Source organism: Heterocephalus glaber, unplaced genomic scaffold (genome assembly GCF_053883595.1).
Source record: "Heterocephalus glaber isolate CG9 unplaced genomic scaffold, H.glaber_assembly_v1.0 deba00000347, whole genome shotgun sequence".
Lineage (NCBI taxonomy): Eukaryota > Metazoa > Chordata > Mammalia > Rodentia > Bathyergidae > Heterocephalus > Heterocephalus glaber.
In genome coordinates, this window is record NW_028258143.1 from 38925871 (window position 1) to 38949807 (window position 23937).

Here is a 23937-nt window from a genome sequence, read left to right on the forward strand (position 1 = left end):
TTAACTCACTGAGTGCAAAGGCAGCCAGGGCTTGTGATGACTAATATAAACACAGGGCAGTCAGGGGAAGAGCCACCACCCTGGGGCTGTCTCACCATCCTGAGTATATACCTTTGGTTTGGTACCCTGGGCCTCCTGCTCCCATGGAAGCAGATGGTCACAAATTGGAGACAAGTGCCAGAAGAGTAAAAGCTACAAGGCAAGACACACTGGCCTCTTTGCCCTTGACCCCTTTCACTCATATTTTTTATAGATAAGCAGATGGTTTGTTTCTTTCTAGGTTGTACCATTCCTTTTTAGATTCTCTTTGACACTTCTGTTATAAACATTCAGATACTTTCCATTTGAGGTAAAGGAAAAATAAAATGGCCATATGCCTATTACAGATTGAGTATCCCTTACCTATAATATTTGGGACCAGAAGTGTTTATTTCATATTTTTTTAGATTGTGTAATATTTACTTTTTTGGAGATAGAATCTTGCTAGTTAATTCAGGCTGACCTTGAATACACTATGTGGTCCTGGCTGGCCTGCCTCAAACTCATGGCAGTCCTCCTGCCTCAACCTCCTGAGTGTTGGAATTACAAGCATGTGCCACCATGCCTGTAATATTTACATTTATATAATTAGGTATCTTGGGATGAGACCCAGGTCTAAGCACAAAATTCATTTATGTTTCATATACGCCTCATAAGCATAGCCTGAAGGGGCCTTTATAAAATGTTTTTAATAATTTTTCACATGAAACAAAGTTTATGCACATTGAACCACCATAGGTCATGTGTGGAATTTTTCACTTGTGCCACATGGGGCCTCAAAAAGTTTCATACTTTAAAGCATTTCAGATTTTTGAATAGGGATGCTATTCCAAGATAATGTCCATGTCAGATGTTCAGAGTTGGAGGAGATAAGGTGTCCTGTGGATTCTTATTATTTATACCCTTCCTATTTCCTTGGTTACTTCTTTTGTTATCACTCCTGGACACCATTACTCCCATTACCTCGGGTAGGTTTTCCAACTTGGATTCTAAAGGAGATGTTATTAAGGGCTGTGAGAACAAAGGTTTCCATGATAAAGACAGCTTGGGAAATGTTGCACACTAAATTCCCTGAGAGGTTCACAAACAAATCCATGCACTGAAGCCTGTGTGAATCATGTGGAAAGGAAGCCTGCCTAATATCACTTCATGGTTAAATCAACAAGCATTCGCTCGGAAGAAGCCTTCTCTTTTGGGCACAAGTCCTATTCTCATCCAGGGGCTGATCCTTCTCCACAGTTGGGCTGTCCTGGTGAAGACTCTCCTAAGGATGGTTGCTCTCTGACTTTCTCTTCACCTTCTGCAACTCCCAGGTAGAGAGGATAATCAGTGTGAACTAGCAGGAATCCCACATCTAAATGTTATAGATCTGTGCTGACCAATTCCATAGCCATGAGCTACATGTAACTGTTCATATTTAAGTTAAAACGCCAGTAGATTTACAAAAGTTCAACTTACAATTTTTTAACTTCATGATGGTATAAAAAAATATACCCACACAAGCTCCCAGCACAGAGGAAGGGGCTTCCAGGCCACAGTACCACCACTCCCAGCTCAGAGGAAGGGGCTTCCAGGCCACAGTACCACCACTCCCAGCTCAGAGGAAGGGGTTTCCAAGCTGCCGTACCACCACTCCCAGCACAGAGGAGGTGAGCCAAGCAGGCACGTACAGCACACATACACCCTGCTCCACCCACCTCCACACCACCACCACCCCCCACCCCGCAAAATGAGAAGACAATTAAACAAGTCTCAAAACCAGACTTTCAGACCACCTATAACAACCCCAAAGGGAAATGAGATGGAACACGCTGATACTTAACCACCTGGGTTCCCTGAACTGGCAACAAAAGAGGATCTGGAAAAAATGAAATCAGAAATAATTTCTCAGATAACAGCAGGGATTGTGCCAATAGTGCAAGACTTGATTAATAAATCTAGTGAGGAGGTGAGGAACATGATGGAATCCCAACATAGGAAACAAATGGAATCCATAAAACAGATACAAACAGATTTCCAGGAGATTGAAAATGAGAATGAGCCGATATGAGGACAGAATTTCAGATATAGAAGATAAGGTTGCATTAGTGACCAGGAAGAGAAAAATTGGTTTAAAATTGTAAGGGACCATGAGAAATCAATCCAGCAGCTGCTAGATGATGCAAAGAAGAATAACATAAGACTGATTGGAGTCAATGAAGAAAGAGGAGAGAGTGCAGATAACATAAAAATCTGTTCACAGAAGTAATGGCAGAAAACTTCCCAAGCAGGGGAAAAGAACTTGACATACAGATAAGTGAAGCATATAGGACTCGAACTAGTCTTGATCAAAAAAACCCTACACATAGGCATATAATTGTTAAGATTCCAGAAACCCAACAGAAGAACAAAGTTCTGCAAGCAGTGAAAGAAAAGTAACAAATCACATACAAAGGAAAGCCCATCAGAATCACAGAAGACTTCTCAACGCAAACCCTCAAGGCAAGAAGAGTTTGGAGTGATGTATTCCAAGCCCTAAAGGAAAATACCCTCCAACCCAGATGGATGTACCCTGCAAAACTATCTTTCAAAATGGATGGAGAAATAAGACACTTTCATGACAAAGATCACCTTAGAAACTTCATGAATACCAAACCAGCACTCCAAAAAGTTTTACACAATATCCTAGGAAAAGACAATGAGGATCACAACCTCAGGAAGCACAGTAGAATGAATCCATCAGGCACGATAAGAAATTAAATGCAAAGGAGGAGAATCCAACAAAAAGAAAAAGTCATGACAATGATTAGTCAATATGTATCAGTGATAACCATCAGTGTTAATGGTCTCAATTCACCAATAAAAAGAAATAGACTGGCAGAATGGCTCAAGAAGCAAAATCCAACAATATGCTGCATACAAGAAACACACTTAATTCAAAAAGAAACTCATAGACTTAAAGTTAAAGGGTGGAAAACAATACTCCATGCAATGGGAACCCCCCAAAAAACAGGAGTGGCTATCTTCTTTCCAGATCAAGTGGATTTCAAACCAACACTGATTAACAGAGGCAAAGAAGTGCACTACATCCTTGTAAAGGGAACAAATCAACAAGAAGAGATGAAAAACATAAATATATATACACCAAACACTAGTGCACACAACTATATAAAACAAACACTAATGGACATGAAAAGTCATATATGCACTAATACAATAGTAGTGGGGGACCTCAATACCCTACTGTCACAAATAGATCAACCAGACAAAAAATAAGTAATGAAATACTAGAACTTAATCAAACTCTTGCACAAATGAACTTAACAGATGTTTCCAGAGTGTTCCACTCCACAAAATCAGAATAAAAATTCTTTTCAGCTGCACATGGGTCATTCTCCAAAATAGACCACATACTCGCTCATAGAACATGTTTAAGTAAGTGCAAAGGAATTGAAGTTATCCCCTGTATATTATCAGACCATACTGTGATGAAATTGGAGATCAATAGCAAAAGAAACCACAAAACTTTCATAAACACATGAAAATTAAACAGCACACTTCTGAATAACCAATGGGTCACAGAGAAAATTAAAGAAGAAATCAGACAGCTCCTACAATTAAATGACAATGCCAATACAACATATTGGAATATATGGGACACAATGAAAGTAGTTTTATGAGGCAAATATGTAGCAGTGAATACTCATATTAGGAAAACAGAGCAAGCCCAACTAAACAACCTGATGCTGAACCTCAAACTTCTAGAAAAAGAAGAGCAGGACCACCCAAAGCTCATACAAGGGAGGAAATTATAAAGATCAGAGCAGAAATCAATGCAATAGAGACAAAGACAACAATACAAAAAATTAATGAAGCCAAGAGTTGGTACTTCAAAAGAATCAACAAAATTGACAAACCTTTAGCCAATCTTCTCAGAAAAAGGAAAAAAAAGGCCCAAATCCATGCAGTTAGGAATGAAAAGGGTGAAATTACAACAGACCCAGCAGAAATCCAGAGGATCATCAATACCTACTTCCAGAACCTATACACCAATAAAATGGAAAACACAGAAGAAATGGACAGATTCTTAGATATGTATGATTTACCAAAGTTGAACGAAGAAGACCTAAAAATTCTAAACAACCCAATATCAATCAATGAAATTGAAAACATAATTTAAAACTTTCCAACTAAGAAAATCCCAGATCCTCATGGCTTCACTGCTGAATTCTGCAAGATGTTTAGAGAGGAACTACTGCCACTACTCTTCAGTGAAATTGAAAGAGAAGCAATACTCCTGAATTCATTCTTAGAAGCAAGCATCACCTTGATCCCCAAAGCAGAGAAAGACCCAACGGGAAAAGAGAACTATAGGCCAATCTCACTAATGAACATAGATGCAAAAATCCTTAATAAGATACTGGCAAACAGAATGCAGAAGATCATCGAGAAGATCATACACCCTGACCAAGTGGGATTCATTCCAGGGATGCAGGGATGGTTCAACATACGCAAATCAATCAATGTAATACACTATATCAATAGAGCCAAAGACAAAAACCATATGATTACCGTGATAGACACAGAAAAAGCATTTGACAAAATCCAACATGCATTTATGATTAAAAAAAACCCACAAAAAATTGGAAAAGACTGTGTCTACCTCAGTCTGATAAAAGCCATCTATGAAAAATCAACAGCCAATATCATACTAAATGGTCAAAAACTGAAATCCTTCACACTCAAATCAGGAACAAGACAAGGATGTCCACTATCACCACTCTTGTTCAGTATAGTTCTGGAAACATTAGCCATTGCAATTAGGCAACAGAAAGAAATAAAAGGAATAAAGATAGGAAATGAAGAAATCAAACTGTCTTTATTTGCAGATGACATGATACTCTATAGAGAAGACCCCAAGAACTCCACCAAAAGTCTTATAGACTTAATAACCAAATTCAGTCAAGTAGCTGGTTACAAGGTCAACACAAAAATCAATAGCTTTCCTCTACACCAATGACAGACTCACTGAGAGAGAAATAGGACAAATAATTCCTTTCACAATAGCATCCAAAAAACTGAAATACCTAGGAATCATCCTAACGAAAGAAATCAAAGACCTCTTCTCTGAGAACTATGGCACTCTGAAAAGAGAGATTGAAGATGATATCAGAAAATGGACAGACATCCCCTGCTCCTGGGTAGGAAGGATTAATATAGTGAAAATGGCCATACTTCCAACACTGCTATATAGATTTAATACAATTCCAATTGAGATCCCAGCAGCATACTTCATGGACCTTGAGAAAACAATCCAAAAATTCATTTGGAACAAGAAGAGACCCAGAATAGCAAAAGCAATTCTAGGTAACAGAGACATGGCAGGGGGTATCACAATCCCCAGCCTGCAACTCTACTGCAAAGCTACTGTGATAAAAACAGCATGGTACTGGCAAAAAAACAGGCTTGAGGACCAGTGGAACAGATTAGAAGATGCAGAAACAATGCCAGACACACTCAGCCATCTCATCTTCAACAAAGGAGCCAAACACCCTCACTGGAGGAAAGATAGCCTCTTTAATAAATGGTGCTGGAAAAATTGGGCTTCAACTTGCCAAAGATTAAAACTAGACCTGTATCTCTCACCATGCACTAAACTAAAATCAAAATGAATTAAAGATCTAAATATTAAAATAGAAACTCTGAACCACTTGGAACAGAGGCTAGGTAGAACCCTTGAAGACATCAGTGTAGGAAAAGATTTTATGAACAAAACCTCAGTTGCCCATGAACTAGCACAAACAATCAACAAGTAGGATCTCTTCTTATTAAAAGGCTTCTGCACAGCAAGAGAAACCACTAGCAGTGTGAAGAGACAACCCACAATGTGGGAAAAAGTCTTCACCTGCTCTTCCTCAGACAAAGGTCTACTATCTCAAATCTACAAAGAACTTAAAAAGATCAGACCTCCCAAATTTCAAGACCCAATCCAAAAATGGGCATCTGAAATGAACAGACATCTCTCAGACAAAGAAGTAGAAATAGCAAATAAATACAAGAAAAAATGTTCAACGTCACTGGTCATTCGAGAGATGCAAATGAAAACAACACTGAGATTCCACTTCACTCCAGAAAGAATGGCTGCTATCGTGAAATCAACCAATAACAAATGCTGGCGGGGCTGTGGGGAAAGAGGAATCCTGCTCCACTGCTGGTGGGAGCGTAGACTGGTGCAACCACTGTGGAAATCAGTATGGAGATACCTCAAAGAACTAGGACTGAAAGTCCCATTTGACCCCACTATTCCACTGCTGGGGATCTTCCCCAAAGAATTAAAAGAATCATATCACAGTGATATATGTGCACCCATGTTCATAGCAGCGCAGTTTGTAATAGCTAAAACTTGGAAACAGCCCAAATGCCCATCAACTGGAGACTGGATAAAGAAAATGTGGTTTTTTAATAAAATGGAGTACTACTCAGCCATAAAAAATGAGAAATTAGAGACATTTATAGCTAAGTGGATGCACATTGAGGCAATACTCTTAAGTGAAATAAATAGGACACAGATATGTAAATACCGAATAGTTTCTCTGGTGTGAGAAACTGAAAGTGTAAACAAGGACTAAATGTATAATAGGTCATGTGAAATAGGAAGAAAAGGGGCCAAGGGGAAGGAAGTGGGAGGGCTAGGGGAAAGGATAGAAGGGAATGGGATTAATATGAGAAAATGGAAAAATAAGAACAAAATTTTTGTAAATAGGGAGGACTGGAGGGGTTGAAGGGAGGGTTGGGCAAGGGTGAAAAACAAGAACCAAGAGAGACTATGTAAAGGTGCAAATTTCCAATGATGAATGTCATTATATTGTATACCTAAAATGTACCAATTTTTAGAATGAATAATCGATAATGTAAAATAGGAAGAAAAGGTCCAAAGGGGTAGGGGTAGTGGGGGGCACAGGGGAAAGGAAAGAAGGGAAAGGAAAAAAAAATAGGGAGGAATGGAGGGGATGAAGGGAAGGTAGGGGAAGGGGGAAAAATAAGAACCAAGAGAGATAATGTAAAGGTGCAAATTTCCAATGATGAATGTCATTATATTGTATACCTAAAATGTACCAATAAAATAAAATTAAAAAATATATATATACCCATACAATTATTCTATTTTTTACTTTCAGTACAGTATTCAATAAGTTTCATGAGATATTTGACCCTTTATCATAAAGTAGGTTTTGTGTTAGATGATTTTGCCCAATTGTAGTCTAATATAAGTGTTCTGAGTGTGTTTAACATAGACTGGGCTAAGTTATCATGTTCTGTAAGTTGGGAATATTAAATGCATTTTTACTTGCAATGTTATCAATTTGAAATGGGTTTATCAGGACTTAACCCCATTGTAAATTGATAAGCATCAATATTTGATTTTAAATAAGATTAAATTTTCAGTTGTTCATCTGCACCAGCTATATTTCAAGTGCTCAAATTATCTGCGAGCTGGTGGCCACCATCTTGCTCAGGACGAAACAGAAATTTCCTTTCTTCCTCCCCCTCCCCCTCCCCCTCCCTCTCTCTCCCCCCCTCTCGGTACCGGGGATCAAGCTCGGGACCTTCCGCCTGCCACACAGGCGGCAGCACCACTCAGCTAAATCCCCAGCCGACTTAGCAGAAATTTCTATTGAACAACTCCACAGCAAACCTTGTTAACCACACAAAGAATCCTCTTAGCTCCCTTTCTTCCCATCTTCTACATCCCCAAGACTGTGAGCTCTGCTGAAAGCAAAGGTGGGGTTTTGTAACCTCTGAACCCTGGCTGCTAATCTAGGGCCCTTCAGGGAGAGCTGCTCACTAAGAACTGTATTTACACCTGCCTCGCAAGCACAAGGTCCCGAGTTTGATCCCCGGTACCAAAAAAAGAACTGTATTTGCCAATTGTATGGATGTTCTCTTCTCTTTGCTCCTATAGCATGTACCTCTGTCACAATTTAACATCCCCTCCCCAAAAATACTTTATTGATTTAAAAAGTAATACAGAAAAACTGAAAGATCAAATAATCAATAGGCAATATTCTCACCTGCATGCAACCACTCTTAACATTTTAGAGTATACTATTTCCATTCATTTAAGTTATTTTTATTGTTTACTGAAATATTTCTTGCACATAGTAAAATTCACCAATTTCATATGATATATGCATGTGTATGATTCATGCAATCACCTCTACAATCAAGACAGAATAGCTTCATTAACCCCCAAAAGGTCCCCTCCTACCCCTGTGTAGTGCAACCTTTCCTGTCCCTGCTTTAGCAGTCACTGATCAGATTTCTGTTCCTGTGGATTCAACTTTTTAAGAATGTCATATATATGGAATTACACAGTAAGTAGCTTTTCTTTTTTTTTTTTTTAGGTCTGGCTCTTCCATTTAGCATAAAGCTTTGAGATTCATTCATGCTATTCTTTTTTACTGCTGAATTGTAGTCTCTTATATAGATATACCACAATTTGGTTATCCATTCTACAGTTCATAGACTTTTGGGTTGTTTCTAACTTTTGTCAATTATGAATAGTGCTGTTATAAATATTCTTACACAGGTTTTTGTGTGTAAAAATTGGATTATTAGTCATTAGAATATAGTAAGTGATGTGGAATTTTATAAGAAATTCTCAGACTGACTTCCAAGGCACCGTTATATTTTTGCATTCTCACTAGCAATGTATGAGAGTTCCAGTTGTTCCAATGTCTTCCCTAGAATTTTGTATTTTCCTATTTTTCATATAGTTTGTGTATATAGATATATGCATATATATGTGTACATATATGTATACACACACAAATGTACATATATGTATATATAGTGGCATTCATTATGGTTTTAATTTGCATTTATCTAATGATTAGTGATGTCAAACATCTTTTATATGCTTATTTGTTATCAATATTCCTACTTTATAAAGTTTTATTTGAATCTTTTGCTCATATTTTAATTAGGTTATCTGGTTTTCATTATTGAGCTGTAATCATCTCTTAAATACTCTAGATAATGGTACGTCATCGGCACTGTACTGACAAACATTTCCCCCCAGTTTGTGGCTTGTCTTCATTTTCTTAACAGTATTTCTGTGCTTTTTAAATGTGTTGAAGAGCAAAGAGACAGTCAAAGCATATGCCATACACTAAATTTTGGTCCAGGAAATACAATAATCATAAGCTTAAATTTGTACTTTTTTCTTTCTCACAAATTTGACATTTATTGGTTTCTATCCTACTTTCTCATTATTTTTAATTTTAAAATTTCCACGTCAAGCTGGGTGTGGTGGTGCACACCTGTAATCCCAGCACTGGGGAGGCTGAGGCAAGAGGATCGCCTCAGGTCCAAGGCCAGCCTGGGCTACATAGCAAGACCCTGTCAAAAAAAAAAAAATTCCATATCATTAAATATTATTTGAAAACATGATTTGTAATGTATACTACAAGTATTCTCATGCCTATATCTTATTTAACTAACCCTCTGTATTTAGGGGGTTTATGTTGATTGTCATTAAAACCTTAAAAAAAAGTACCATCCTTGCACAGAACCCTCTACTTATCTCCAGTTATGTTCTTAGTGTGAATGTTTATACTTGCAAAGACTGGGACAAAGGCACAGAACTTATTTATATTCATCTCGCCCAAAAGACCCCAGTGTCTTGAAGCAAAGACATCTTGCCCTTCTTGTCACACAATTGTATGACAGAGCCTGTCACACTGTAGGTGCACTGTACACACTTAAGGTTTGAATAATTGGAGAGAAAAAGAATTCCATTGAACTACATCCTCTTCGCTTTCTCCTCTGAAAGAAAATAAAAATTCTATCTGCTGTAGACATCTACTGTGCTTTTTCAGATGAAAAGAAAAAGGTTTTCTTCTAGGAGTTCCCAAAGAGCCAGGTGACAGACTGTTGCTGCTCACACATGCCCTGAAGGGGCCCTGCCCCTACCCATATAAACCCAGGGTGCGGTGGGGCAGCCCAAGCTGGCACTCCAAAGCACCACCAGCAAGACACTGGCACAAACTATGGAAAATGAAGTGCAAGTCCTGCTATCCCCACTCAAAGGGGGGCATCCTCCTGCAGGTAGGCTCCCACTGCCCTCTGTCCTGTAGACAGCTGCAGCTGCTCCCTCTCCTATCAGTGGTCTACAGGAGCACCCCAGCAGAGTGCACGTGTCAACCACCCAATCTCACCTCAACTTCCTGCAACCTGATTTCCTCCTGTCTTCCATCCTCCTTAACTTGTGCATGAAGCCACTGGCAATTTGTCAGGAAGGCTCCCACTGAATCAAAACCTAATGCTAGTGGGAGTATCAGGGATTCAGAGCTTATGGAAAGGGATATGTAGGGACTTTGCCCCTTCCCTACCTAGCTGCAGGTTGGTTGTGACCCAACGCACCTGGATGATTTGCAACCCTGGAAACCTTCCTCCCTAGAGGTTCTCGCTCCCACAGCCAGTCTCCCCAAAATGCTGGCACTTCATCTGACTTTGTACCTCATCTCTCTCCCTCCTCAGAGTTTTGGGTTGGGCAGTGTTATTAGGACTATAATTTGCCCATCAACATTGAGAAGCTTTTTATATATATTTTTTTTCTTTTTGGTACCGGGAATCAAACTCAGGGCCTAACTCTTGCCAGGCAGGTGCTGTGCCATTGAGCTACATCCCTGGCCCGGGAAACATTTTTTAATAAGGTCACAAGAATGGGCGACGGGGGGGGGGGGGGGGGGGAGGTGGGGGGGGCTGACTGGAAAAAGTGGCTATCACGATATTTTGCAAAGCATCCACAGGTGCCTTTTTTTTTAAACATGCTATTTATATCAACTCTCTGGAATATGGCAATTAGTTTTATTGTACTCAACCATATGTTCCTATAGATTGGCAAGAATGAACAGGCCTATTTTTAGTCAGTTTTATGTTCTTTCAACTGCCTTTCTTCTTTTTTCCTTAAGAAAGACCTCAAAAGCTTAGCCACTGTGTGCTTGCCTTTCTCCACCTACAAAATTTAGTTGTTGGTGTATAATTATTTGGCACCTCTAAGCCCCAGTTATTTCAAATATCTTGGCCACAGAGAAGAATGGCAAGTGAAGGCAGATTCAACCTTTGCAAAGGGTCAAACCTGACACAATTTCAGTGTGTCCTGGTGGGCAGCCGGTTGAAGAGTTGGGATTTTTACTAACTCTGTGTTTCCAGTTCTAGGCACCATGCCTGGCCTCCTTTGGAAGATTTCAGATAGTTTATACATGTAACTGAACTTAGCAGTAGTTAACATTATATTTAAAGGTAATGATGCTAATTAATTGTCAGGAACAATGGATGCAAATTACTGGAAGAGAAGTTCATTATATAAGATGAAAGAAAAAGACCCTGTTCTCTTCCCTCCACTTCTACTCCATCCTTCATAAAATGGTTAGGCTATAGCCTGATTTGCTAAACTACATTTATGCACAAAGAATACAGAGATAAACTTAACCAAATGAAACCACCAGGAATTTTTTGTCCCCACCACTAATGATTGCTAATTACTCTGTGTACATAGCACACCGTGACTCCATCAAGCATGTCACAATGCCTCTGGCGTGACAATTAATTATTATGAACTGTGACACTACAGATAAGAGGTTTTGGATAATTAGAATGGAGATGAAGGCAGACTTTTGCCTCCCCACCGAGCTCAAGAGAACAAAGAAGCCTCATCCTTCAGCTGGTCTTGCTACATATTTTAAGTCTGAATAGTTTGCAATGGTGCAAAGTTTTATTTATGGAACAAAAATAATTAGGTACCAAAATTCTATTAAAGCTTCACCTGATTTTAGTAGGAAAAATATAGATCCCTGAAAGTGGGAGGCCAATGTGATAGGATGGGGAAAGTGTGACATAGTTTTTAGAAAGACAGACCTGACTTAAAACTTCGATTTCATTCTACATCTCTGAGCCACAATTTTCTCCTCTTTGAAAGGGGGTTGATAAATACCATTAATCTGATAAGGTACCATCGGTGTGATAATTAAGGGAGTAGTTGTAAAGTACCTGGCACATGAATGTTGACTCCTTTAAAAGCAGGCCTAGTAAAACACATTGCAGTCAGCAGAAATTATCCTCCCCAATTCCAAATCACCCTGATGTTCAACCTGCATTAGGCACTACTGCAGTCATCAGAACAGAAAGAAATTGCAGTGGAAAAGATATTCATGCCTGCCCCATCATAGTTAAAAATGAAACCACTCAGAAGTCAGCCAGCTGTAACTCTCCCCACTAAGTGTGCTTAGCAGTTTTTCTTTCATGTATATTAATATAATGTATTGCACCTCTGTTAGCCCTGGTTATACATTTGAGCTGTGAAACAAGACAGCATTAAACATAAGGTGGCTTGGACTCTAGGAAGCATAGATTTGAATTTTCTGCTTTTTAGATTTGTCTCACTCTTAGTTTTATTAGAACCCTATTACCCAAACAGCAGTACCAAAAACATATGAATAGAAAATAGATCCACAGAGCCAAATATGTGATGGATAGAAAGTATAGCTGTTGTTCTTGAGTTTTTCTATATTACCTGCACTTTTTATTTTGGTTTAAGCCAAATCAATCAGAGCCATCAGAAGGACTATCACTGAATACCTACAGACATTTTCTGGCTTACTAAAGAAAGAGGAAAATTTGAAGGAAGGGGGCATCACTAAGTGTGAAATGAATGCAGAACCTAGAAATGACCATAGCTGCTTAAGAACCAGTGTTACTAAAAGCAAAACAAAACAAAGGCCTGACTGTCTCAATGCCATCTGCTCAACCTGAGGGGAACAGATTTGTGAGTTTTTTAACAGAGAGGTTGCAAGAATCTCTGCCCCAAACATTGCAGGGTATTGGCCATTTGATGACTGCAAGAACAGCTGGCATTTGCTCAAAGCTGACTGGACACCTGGACAGCACAGAAACTTCTTGACCTGGCAGCAGCCTTGCCATCATAGATTAGGATGATGCTTCACAGAAAACTGAAACTCAGCAAGGTTGAGGAACTTGCCCAAAGCCACACAGCCAGGACAGTGGAACTGAGATTGGAATATACAGCTGGCCTCATGCCCAAACCCTCTTGATCTAAAACCCTCTCTCTTTGTTCCACAATGTGGGGGTTTTTTAATGAGGGTTTTTGAGGTCTTGATTGGCAAGGAAAATTTTGCATATAAATCAACTGTGAATGCAAAGTAAGCATTTTGAAAATGTCTAACTTTCAATTAAAATCTTCAAATAGAAGTTTTCAGTCATGAGGCAGAGTTTGCACAAACTCTGTGTCTTCCCACATTTTCACACACATTTTCCACAGATTACTGAAAGAAAAGGACAACTTTTTCTTGCTAGCTTGTTCTTATCCTGACTACTCTCTACCAAAAATTGCACAAAATGTCTGAAACATCTTAACTAGATGGAAAACTATTATATAGAATTAAAAAACTACAAGGACTATTTTAGAAAAGTTAAAAAGCCACAAAATCTACCATGAATTTAACTCTTAGACAGAGATAGGAAAACAAAGCTTCAGTTTCCCCACATAAACTTAGATTTTCTAACGAAACAATCCAAAACAGCATTTCTTTCATGTGTCTCTAGTTCATTCTTTTATTTTACTTACTAAAAGGATCCAAAGTCTTACCTTAAGTGTGTGTACTCAAATTTGTACTTAAGAGCCTATTTTACTTTGCTCAGTTGGTCTCTCTACAAAAGTTCAAATGTCAATATAGTTTCATAGTGGAGTTGTGGAAATGATTAGAAATTTGCATGGATTGATTTGGATACAGTGAGACTTTAAAAAGATTCCTTGACTCAGACTCATCTGGTTTAAGCAAAATGGGCCAGATCGTGACTGTATTAAGTTGTAAATGATGGTTTGTCTACAGTACATCCCAGAAGACCAGTGTGACCAGTGTTCCCAGCAGAGCTTTGAAGTTGATTCTCCCACAACTGGTTCCACCTGGTTCAGGCGCAGTGAAAGTCTTCATCTATATTTCAGTGCACCCATCTGCAGTATGGGGATATTGCTTTCTGCTTCTTTCTACCTTACAGGGGTGACATCACGTAAGAGTGAGATTACGTCCCAGAACAAGATTGGTGTAAGAACTGTGTTCCAGAAATCCAGATGTGGTTTCCTTATGCTTTCTAATCCCTGAGTTAGCACCCACATCCCTATAACAGAAAGGATTCAAAGACTACTGAATGGAATGAGAAATCTTTTTAATACATCCTCCCAAATGTCTCTGTTTTATTGTTATTCAAAATGAAGAACTCACCTGGCCATGATGGCACATGCTTGTAATTCTAGCACTCTGAAGACAACATTCTGAGGCAAAAGGATCTAATATTCAAGCGCAGCCTGGGCAATTTAGAAACCTAATGAGACCCTGCCTCAAAAATGAACAAAAATTTAAAAGGGGCCTGGTGATGTAGCTCATTGAGAGGCCCCACATACAATCCCCAGGAATGCAAAGAGATGGAGAGTAAGAGCTCTTATATTAGCTCTTTGCATTAGGTCATTTTATGTCTTTTAGCATTTATTTCTCTGTTAGGTACCTTATGCTCTTTTGAAGGAGGAAAATGAGGTAGATAAGAAGAATTAAAATCATATGAAGAACTTTAAAATAAATATTATCTACTGGCTAGGCATAGTTATTCACACCTGTAACCCTAGCTACTCAGAAGGCTGAGGCAGTAGGATTCCAAGTTTAGGGCCAATTTAGCAAGACACTGGCTCAAGACAAAAATTTTAAAAGGGCTGCAGATGTAGCTCAGAACTCCCTGGGTTCAGTCTCCAGTCCAAGTCATAGTAATAATAACATTTATTATTATTGTGTAGAAATTCTACACAATATTATTATGTTATTAATGATGTTATTATTATTGACTAGAAATTCTAAGAGACTTCTCCCCAGAATTCTCCCAAGGTACTCATGACAAGTGCACTCCTTTCCCTCACTTTAGTACCCTGAGGAGCAAGGAACTCGTTATTGTACTTGGCAGTACATTTCACACTGAAAAACACAAACTCTTATATATAGCCAGACCCTAGCTTTCCGGAATTTCCATCATTTGGTCTTCATACCCTCCTCTGGAACAACATAAAATAAATCTAAATAATAACAACTACTAATTGTTAAGTGTCTACCACATACCAAGTGTGTATGTCACCTCTGTTGTCTAGAACAACCCTGACTATGGAAACTGAATCTGAGAGGAGATTAGGTATCTTGCTCAAGATTACTACATCAGTCTATTTTGTTTGTTGCTGTCACTGTTACGAAGTAGCTGAGGCAGACTAACATAAATACAGGGGTTTATGTAGTTCACAGTTCTGGAGATTGAAGAGCATGACGCTGGCAGCTTGGCTCTAGTAAGGACCTTGTAGAAGATGCAACAGCACATGCAAGAGAAAGGAAGAGAGAGACTGGAATCTGACAATCCTTTCCAAAGGCACACTCCCAAGAGACCTAAGGATCTTCCACAAGGTCCCACCTCTAAAGATCCCCCTCCAAATTTTACCGCACTGTGCACCAAGCTTCTGGCCCATGAACCCTCAGAGGATAAACCCAAACCATGTCCAAAGTACAGCAGTCACACAGCTGGGGAAGCGCAGGGCTGTCTACAACTACGTATCAGTTCCACCCCAGGAAACTGCTTCTTCCCCAACATGCCAGCCCTTCAGATCTTTGAAGATGGCACCCTGAGACCTCTTGCACTTTTGCTTCTTTGGGAGTGAGCTCACCAGATTCTCATGCTCCTCGTGTGACAAGGCTCCCTGCTCTCTGGCCCATCTCCTTTGGGGACTCAGATCATAGATGTCCTCCCAAATGAGTGAGTTCCCAGTGAACTCAGCTTCCCAAAGGTCTTCTCATTTTTAATTATTGCTTGTTTTAACCATAGCAATTTTGCTTCTATAGCTGTTGATAAAAGTCAGTCCAGGCAGAAGAAAATGTGTAGAAGTGATAGCACCTGGGAAAACAAAAGAAACACTAACAAAAAGAAATTACAGCACACCATATTTGAAAATCACTATCATCCGAGAATGGAAAATGCTGTTGAGAGATGTATTGGAGGCCAAGCCCAACACCTCTTGACTCTTCTTGGAAATAGACAACAGTGCCACAAAGAGACACTGCCCCCTCTGACAGAGGCACACAAGCCTCAGACATCCTCCTGAAAAAGTCCATCCCTTGGTCCCTCTCACTTGTGTGCCATCACTGTTCAGATGTGTCCACATAATCTGGTTTCCGTCAGTGATGAGTTTGTATGGGTGTATGGTATAATTTAAAGTACATTATGCATGAGATTAGCATTGCCTTTCCTCGAATGAATCTAACATTACAGAATTCTACTGAGAGGCTTATATAATCAATTTGAAATGGTAATTTAAATGATCAGATGGAGTTTATTAAATGAATGCAAAAAATGATTCCATAGGAAAATATCCATTAATATAAAGAACTATATTAAGGTAAGAGAAAAAAATCACAGGGTAATATCCATGAATACTGAAAAGCATTTAATGAAATTGAACATCTATTCCTAATTTTTAGGCCCAATAGAAAAATAATAGAAGGATATTTTCAACATGAAAAAATATGGCACTATATATTAACACATATATTGAAAGAAACCCATCAATGCATACACTATGTGTAATGAGGAAACTCTAAAAATAATCCCTTAAAAATTAAAAAGGCAAGTCGACAAATTATAGGCAACACCTATAATTTCAGCACTTCTGGAGGCCGAGGCAGGAGGAGCTCAAGTTTAAGTCTCACTGGGCAACTTAACAAGAGACCGTTTCAAAATTTAAAAAAAAAATTTAAAGGCTGTAGAAAATAGCTCAGTGGTAGACTGCCCCTAGATTCAACTCCCTTATATGGGGGAAAAATTTAGAAAGGCAAAGATGTCAACCATCACTACTATTTAATATTATTCTAAAGGAGGCAGCATTATTCTCTGCAGATAATCATTTTTTTAAACCTGGACAACCTAAGAGAATCTACCAAAAACTACAATGAGAAATCAGATAATTCAGTAACTCTTGAGCGTATAATCAATAACATTAAAACAATAACAATCTGTTAGAGTAAGTATGAAAGAATAGGCCTCATCTATGATATCAGCAACAAAAATAAAATGCTTAGAAGATAAACTAATAAACAAATATGTAAGATTTATATGAACAGGTTACTGGGGAACCAGAAGAAGATGTGAACAATGGAGAAAGACACTATGTTCTTGAACACAGAGCCACCAGGAACTAATGATATAAATTTCCTTTTTAAAAAATATCTTTAAATTTAAAGCAAGACCATTAAAAACTTTCAACAAGAAGACAGGTGCAGTGATACATGCCTGCCAGTCCTACTACTCAGGAGACTGAAGGAGAAAGGTTACAACTTCAAGGCCAGCCTGGGCAACTTAACATAACCTTGTCTCAAAATTTAAAATAGGGGCAGAAGTTTAGGGATGTAGATCAGTGGTAAGACAACCCTAGGTTCAATGCCCTGTACCACAAAAAATCCACAAGTGTGTGTGTGTTTGTGTGTGTGTATACTAGGTATATCAATAAGGCTTTTTATAGGGACTTGACAAACTGTTTCTAAAATTCTCAAAGAAAAATAAATAAGAATAGCTAGCAAGGGGCCAGGAATTGAGCTCAGTGGTTCTGGCGCATGCCTCGCAAGTGCAAGGTCCCGAGTTTGATCCCCGGTACCCCAAAAAAAGAATAGCTAGAAAATTCTGCAAAGGAAAGATAACAAGGGAGAACAAATAGTTAATAAAGTGAGATTGTACCTGGTGCAACCCCTGCAATGGGCACTTTGGCAAGATTTAACAAAATTCCAAATTCAGAGCTAACACAATAACTTCTAGGAATTTACCCCATGAATATACTTATACCGATGCAAAATTACCAATATGAAATATATTCACTGCAGTGTTGTTTTTAATACAGTGGAGTAAAAAAAGGAAATGTCCAATTTAGCAAACTGATTAAGTGAACACAAAATTTCACATAGTGGAATTCTACAGCAGATATTTAAAGAAAAAGCACAAATATAGATATATAAATATAGAACTTTCTCCAAAATATTTGGTCATATTAAAAAAAGAGAACAAAATACAGGACATGAATCTTAAGCTGTGGTTTTTAAAAAATAATTCATAGAATATCTGTTAATGAAGATGGAAAATAAACATTAGCAGTCTCTGGACAGATGATCTGAGACGTTGGGAAATAATGATGGGAAGGACAATGAAGACCTTTTTATGTGTTTTGAATTATCTGCCTTCTGCATGTATTACATAACCAAAAAATAAATTAAATGATGCTTTCTAAAGAACAACGATAAAGTCAATTCACAAGGGCATTGAGAAATAAAATCAGTTTCATTCTTCACTTTATTGGACCCAGGTCCAGAAAATTGCCCAAGTGATATTTATTAACAGGTTCAAACAAATCAATGTCCATTTAGCTATTTCTCGTTTGAGCTTGTCAAATTTTAGATGCACAAATTTCCTGGGAACAGAAAAAGTATTTGCTTTGACTTCCAAGCTGAAATGATTGTTCCTTTTCAAAAGTTGATTTCATCTGACATTGTTAAACACTTGAATTGCTTTTAGGTCATCTGTAGCCTAATTAACACTAATTGATCTCTTGAATGGCAGGATTTTTAATGAAGTTTAATTACTCATTAGGACCTCTGAGCACTGCCAACACCCAGGTTTAGGGGCTGGGGTGCAGGTCGGGATCCTGGGGACTTTGAAGCACCTCTGTTGAATTAAATGCCTGTTATCACTGCATGCCCCGGCATTTGGCTCATCGCTCAGAATCTGGCTTTTGAAAGCTTTGGTTGGAAAAAAAATGCACACAAAAGCTTTCATCTTGTGGGAAAACAGAGGGTCACATTGTAATTGTTGGTTGGTATCCTGAAGAATGTAATTGGTTTCATAACAAGAAAAAGTGTTTTCAGTGAAACGCCCAAGGGAGTATGTTGTTATTCTTCTCTCCAAATCTAAGGTGTAACCTCCTGCTTTTTTCAACCTCCTTCTACCTCTCTCAGCATAAACAAGTAGACCTCTGCCCCGACCTGCTTTCCACGGGGACAAAAATATGTTTTTATTGCGTTGTTTCAGATAAAAATTTAGATCTTGGGCCGGGGATTTAGCTCAGTGGTTCCGCCGCCTGCCTCGCAAACGCAAGGAACCCAGTTCGATCCCTGTACCAAAAAAAAAGTTTAGATCTTTAAAAAGTAAGTCCAAAAATTCTTTTCAAATCTAAATTCATACTTTGAACAACAAAGCTATTCTAACTTCCATGTTGATACTTACTTGTTTTAGTAAAAGCTGGAGGAATGCGAATTTCCAAAAAACAAGAAATCGGCATCTTGGAGAAACAAGCTAAGAAAATAGGATTAGAGAAAACAAGGTAGGGATGCTTAATTTCTCCTTATGACCTCGAGGGATTTTGAAAGACTGCCTCCAGCATTATGTCAGGACAAATGAAGGCCCCTAAGCATTGGAGGCCAAAGGGGGTGGGGTTCCGGGATGACTTGGGTGGAGTCACTACCAAGGTAGGGGCTCCCTGTGGGTCTCCATCACGACACCCTCATCCTCTTCCTCTCGGCCCCCAGCCCCGCTGCCTCCTACTCAAAAGGCATCCAAACCCCATGCTCTCCCCTTTCCTCTATTTTCAGAACAGCTTGTAAAATACTGTCCCTTGACGGCCCCTGTTTTTATAACTTGTTTTCTGCTGAAGCAAATCTCCTGAATTAAAAATAAATGCCCTTTTTGTTTTGAATTCATCACTCAATTAAGAAGTAATGACCACTGTATTTGGCATAGCTGGAAGGCATTCAGATATTGAAACTGGTTTGTCCCTGCTCTTTCTACTATGACCTTGACGCTCTGTGCTATTCCCAGAACCAAGCAGAGAACTGTGGGCTTGGTTCCATACAAAACGGCCCAACAACTTTAGCCCTAGTTAAGGAAAACAGGCACTTTTAAAACAGGAATAAATAGCACTGCACAGTGGTGCACAGCCTGTAAGTCCAGCTACTGAGGAGGCTGAGTCAGGGGGATCACAAATTCAGGACCAGAATGGGCCATTTAACAAGACCCTGTCTTAAAATAAGATAAAAAGTGCTGGGGATATAGGTCAGTAATAGGGTGCTTGGCCATCTTTGACCAGGCCCTGGGTTCAATTCTCAGTCTCACACACACACACATACACACATACGCAGAGGGAAAGGAAGAAATCACAAACTGTCTCCTTCAAGTAGCACAATGAGGGACACTTCATAGACTGTTAAAGATGGTTTCATAGATTAGTTGATAAGCTGATCAGAAAGAGCTGATGAAGGGATACCCAAGGCACCTCCTTAAGTGTCACAAAGAGAACATGGAGAGAAACACAGTCCTTTGTCTCTTTCATATAAAGTTATTTTTAGATCACTTTTCAAATTTTTTTTTCCCAATTTCTGGGAAAGAATTTTCAAAGGATCTCCTCATGTAAGAATGAAATAGCTATTTGTCCCCATTAAGAGGAAGTCATTTATTTCTTCTGATATCCAGAAAATAATTACCACACAATGAAAGCAAAGCTGTGAGTGGCCAAGACTGATAGCCACACACGACTTAGGGTCTGATCCAGTACCTAAGGCAGCTCCTAGAGTATGAGAGCACGCTGGAAACTGCACCCCACTGTTGCTGAAGCACAAGCTGCTTAATTTAGGGGATCTGTTCTGTTTCTAAAGCCAGACTTAAGCATCAGCCTCAATCAATGTCACAATGGTTACCATGCCTGAACAGAGGGTCAGGGATCAAAAAGTCTGGACTTGGCAATGACTTCTGTGAACAGCCAATGGACAGCTCATTCCTGCCTCTTCATCTCAGGAAAATGGGGACTGACTTTTAATCCTAACATCAGCTAAGAAAGCAGGCAGAGGAGTTAGCCCGAAAGCAATAAAGTGGTGACTGGAACCATCCTTAACAACGCAATTGTTTTCTAGTATTCATTAACAGAAGGGAATTGGACCTCTACAGAACTTACCTGGCAAGAGAGAGCCTTTCCGCTGCCCCTATTACCAGGGACAGATTGGGTATGGAGGATTGAAGTTTATAGAATTGGAGAGGAGACATTTTAAACAAAAATAACCAAAAATCGTAAGAATGAAATGGCTACAGCTGCTCTTGGAGGAAGCCGTGAGTTGAAAGGCCCTGAGACATACATAACCCACACACTCTCTCTGCTGTAAATCTGCCTCTGCAAGTCACTTCCCCTACACCACCAGTTTGTGTGTGCAATACATGAGCTTTGTTTTCATGGACACTCTTCCTTACATCTTCTTGGCGAATAGCTTTTTAAAAATACATCATAGGAAATAAATTTCTCAGCATCATCAGTCTATGTCTGCTCCCTAATAACTTCTACTACACAGCAAAAAACAAAGGAAAAAATACATGAAGCAGAGACTTTTCCTTCAGACATTGTCCTGCAGACTCAGCCATGACTGAAACCCTCCTACAAAATAACTTGGACTGAGAGAAAGAAGCCAGACACCCAAGAGTACGATTTATTCATTGGATGAAGTATAAAAACAGAACTAATCTATGGGGCTCTAAGTCAGGGTAATGGCTATCCTTAGGGCTAGCTGGTCTAACTAGTGTTTTCAGTTTGTGAACATGCTTGCAGTATGTGTATTTTTCTGTATGTGTATTATACTTCAATGGAAAGTTTAAAAACAATTATAATAGTAACTTGGCCTACCAAGCTTGTTGTAGCATGTAGGTAGGTACACAGAGGGATAATATTTGTCTCCTAGGTGTTGCCAAGCAGCGTGAAAAGGCTTGAAGGTCAATGAGACAGGCCTCTATAAATCCCTGAGCCCCTTTAGTGGGGGTTTTTAAATCCTGTTTAAAGTTTCTTTTCATCTTCACAGTGCCATTGCAAATGTTGCGAAAATACAGACACTGGATGCCCTGAATGACACACAGGACAAGGTGAGCCGTGAGGGTGGTAGGGGAATCACACAAAGCTCAAACTCAGTATTCACCCCATGGGTCAGGCTGCTTGTGTGAGTGAGCTGACGACCAGGAAGCTTCTTTCCAGCCCTGAGGTTTGATGTCCTCATGAAAAAAAAACTCTTGATCAGAGGAATACCAAATGGTTAGGGTGATAAAAACCGCTTCTCCCAAATTCCTAGTGTCTATTTAATAAATCATTTCAAAAATAAGATAGGAAATGCAGTGAGAATCGTGATGCTAAGTTTGCAGAACTTTACTCTGCCACCCTAAATATTTCTTGGAAACATTGGCATGTTTGGTTTTTTTTTAATGCAGCCTGGATATTGAGAATTCAGCAGTTTGTGACCTGCCTCCCTGCTTCAATATTTCCATAAGGAAACAGTAGATTTGAGGCGAGGGTGGGTGGAGAAGGGTTGCATAGTTTAGGGCTGGAGGAAGGGTGGGCACCAGCTGGCCTTATCCAGTAAAGTTTGTTTATAAAGATATCTGACTGTTGCTATTTTTCCTTCTATACCCCGAATTTCTCCCAAAAAGCTCAAGAAACTTAGAAAAGTCATACCAAGTAGACAATAGTTTGGTTTTTTTGATTCAGTGGATATTTTCCTACATTTTTTAGGTAAGCTCAGTAAGGGCCCTTATTCTATTTGTAGGAGGCAAATGCATTAAATTCAAGATGATAAAGGACCATACTTTCTGCTACTCACACATTTATTGAAGGGACAGGACAAGGTGGCCTATGTAGAAGGAAGACTTGCTGTTGTAGGAGAGTTTAAAACTTTCCCCATGCATTTCTGAGATTTGATCATTTAGTCTGAATAAACCTGCAGACAGATTAACAGAAGAAAAGCCATACAAACTTATTGCATGCATAGGAGCAACACAGGAAAGAAAAGTGTCCAAAAACCCAGTGAACCTTAGAAGCTTATACACCTGCTTCGTAGGGAAAATGGAGATGGGAATATGGACAATTTAGAATAGAATAAATAACTTTTAGGAGAGGTGAATGGGCTTGAAAAAGAGGTGGCAGCTGGTAACAAAGTGTGTTGGGGCTCTGAATGTGCTGTCAGCTCTCAACGTCCACCCTCCAATGTGCCTCAGTCTCCCCTAGGGGATGGGATAACTGTGGAAGCTGTCACAACTGAAATCTAGAAGATCTGACCTTTAGGAAGATAGGAGATACCCCACCCTACAGAGGCTGCTTCCTCTGCTTTTCTAGTTGAGCAATCAACACACACTTTAAGGTTTTGTTTTGCCAAAGTCAGGGGTCTGGGAGCTATAAATTAAGCCTGAGAAAGACTGGAGCAGAAACTGTGCAGCTGGTCTCTGGGGTCCCTGCGTCCACCACCTACTTACTATCTTTGTGGCCTTAAGCAAGTTCCTTGTCTTGTGCCTCAGGCTTCTCACTTGCAGAGCCAAGGTAAGGAAGAATCTAGACCTCAGATTTGTTATGTATAATGAGCTTATAGACATGAAGCTCTTAGAAGAGCGCTAGGCACATAGCAACTTCTTTGCCGTTAGGTTAGTGGCCCTGGTATTATGACAGTGAAATGAAAATATGTGTCTAAGGTACATGATGTTACAGAAAAGATTGTATAGGGCAATAGCCACAGTCTTCTAACACAGAGGGCTTAGTTCTCCTGCCCAAAATGATCAGAGGTGAGACCAAAGTGACTTTGCCCTCCTGGCTTCAGAAGCAAGGCCAATGGATGGGGCCCTGCCAGGGCAACAAAAGCGGCCTCCTCCTGCACCTCATTCTCTGGCCCCTGTCCACTGAACACCTCAGCCTCGGGGCAGCAGAATGCCCACAGTGGCATGTGCAACTTGGTAGAAGAGGCACATTCCCCTAGGGTATATGGT

General features: G+C 39.4%; 1 protein-coding gene across 1 annotated transcript in view; it reads left to right on the forward strand.

The window, feature by feature from the left end:
• The first annotated feature begins 10008 nt into the window (after positions 1-10008).
• Dapl1 (death associated protein like 1) overlaps positions 10009-23937 on the forward strand; it is a 29966-nt gene continuing 16037 nt past the window's right edge. Inside the window, exons 1-3 of the mRNA XM_004835900.4 lie at positions 10009-10128; positions 19396-19483; positions 21996-22056. Of these exons, the coding sequence (XP_004835957.1) occupies positions 10071-10128; positions 19396-19483; positions 21996-22056 (207 nt within the window). The 5' untranslated portion in view covers positions 10009-10070. The remainder of the gene's footprint in view (positions 10129-19395; positions 19484-21995; positions 22057-23937) is intronic.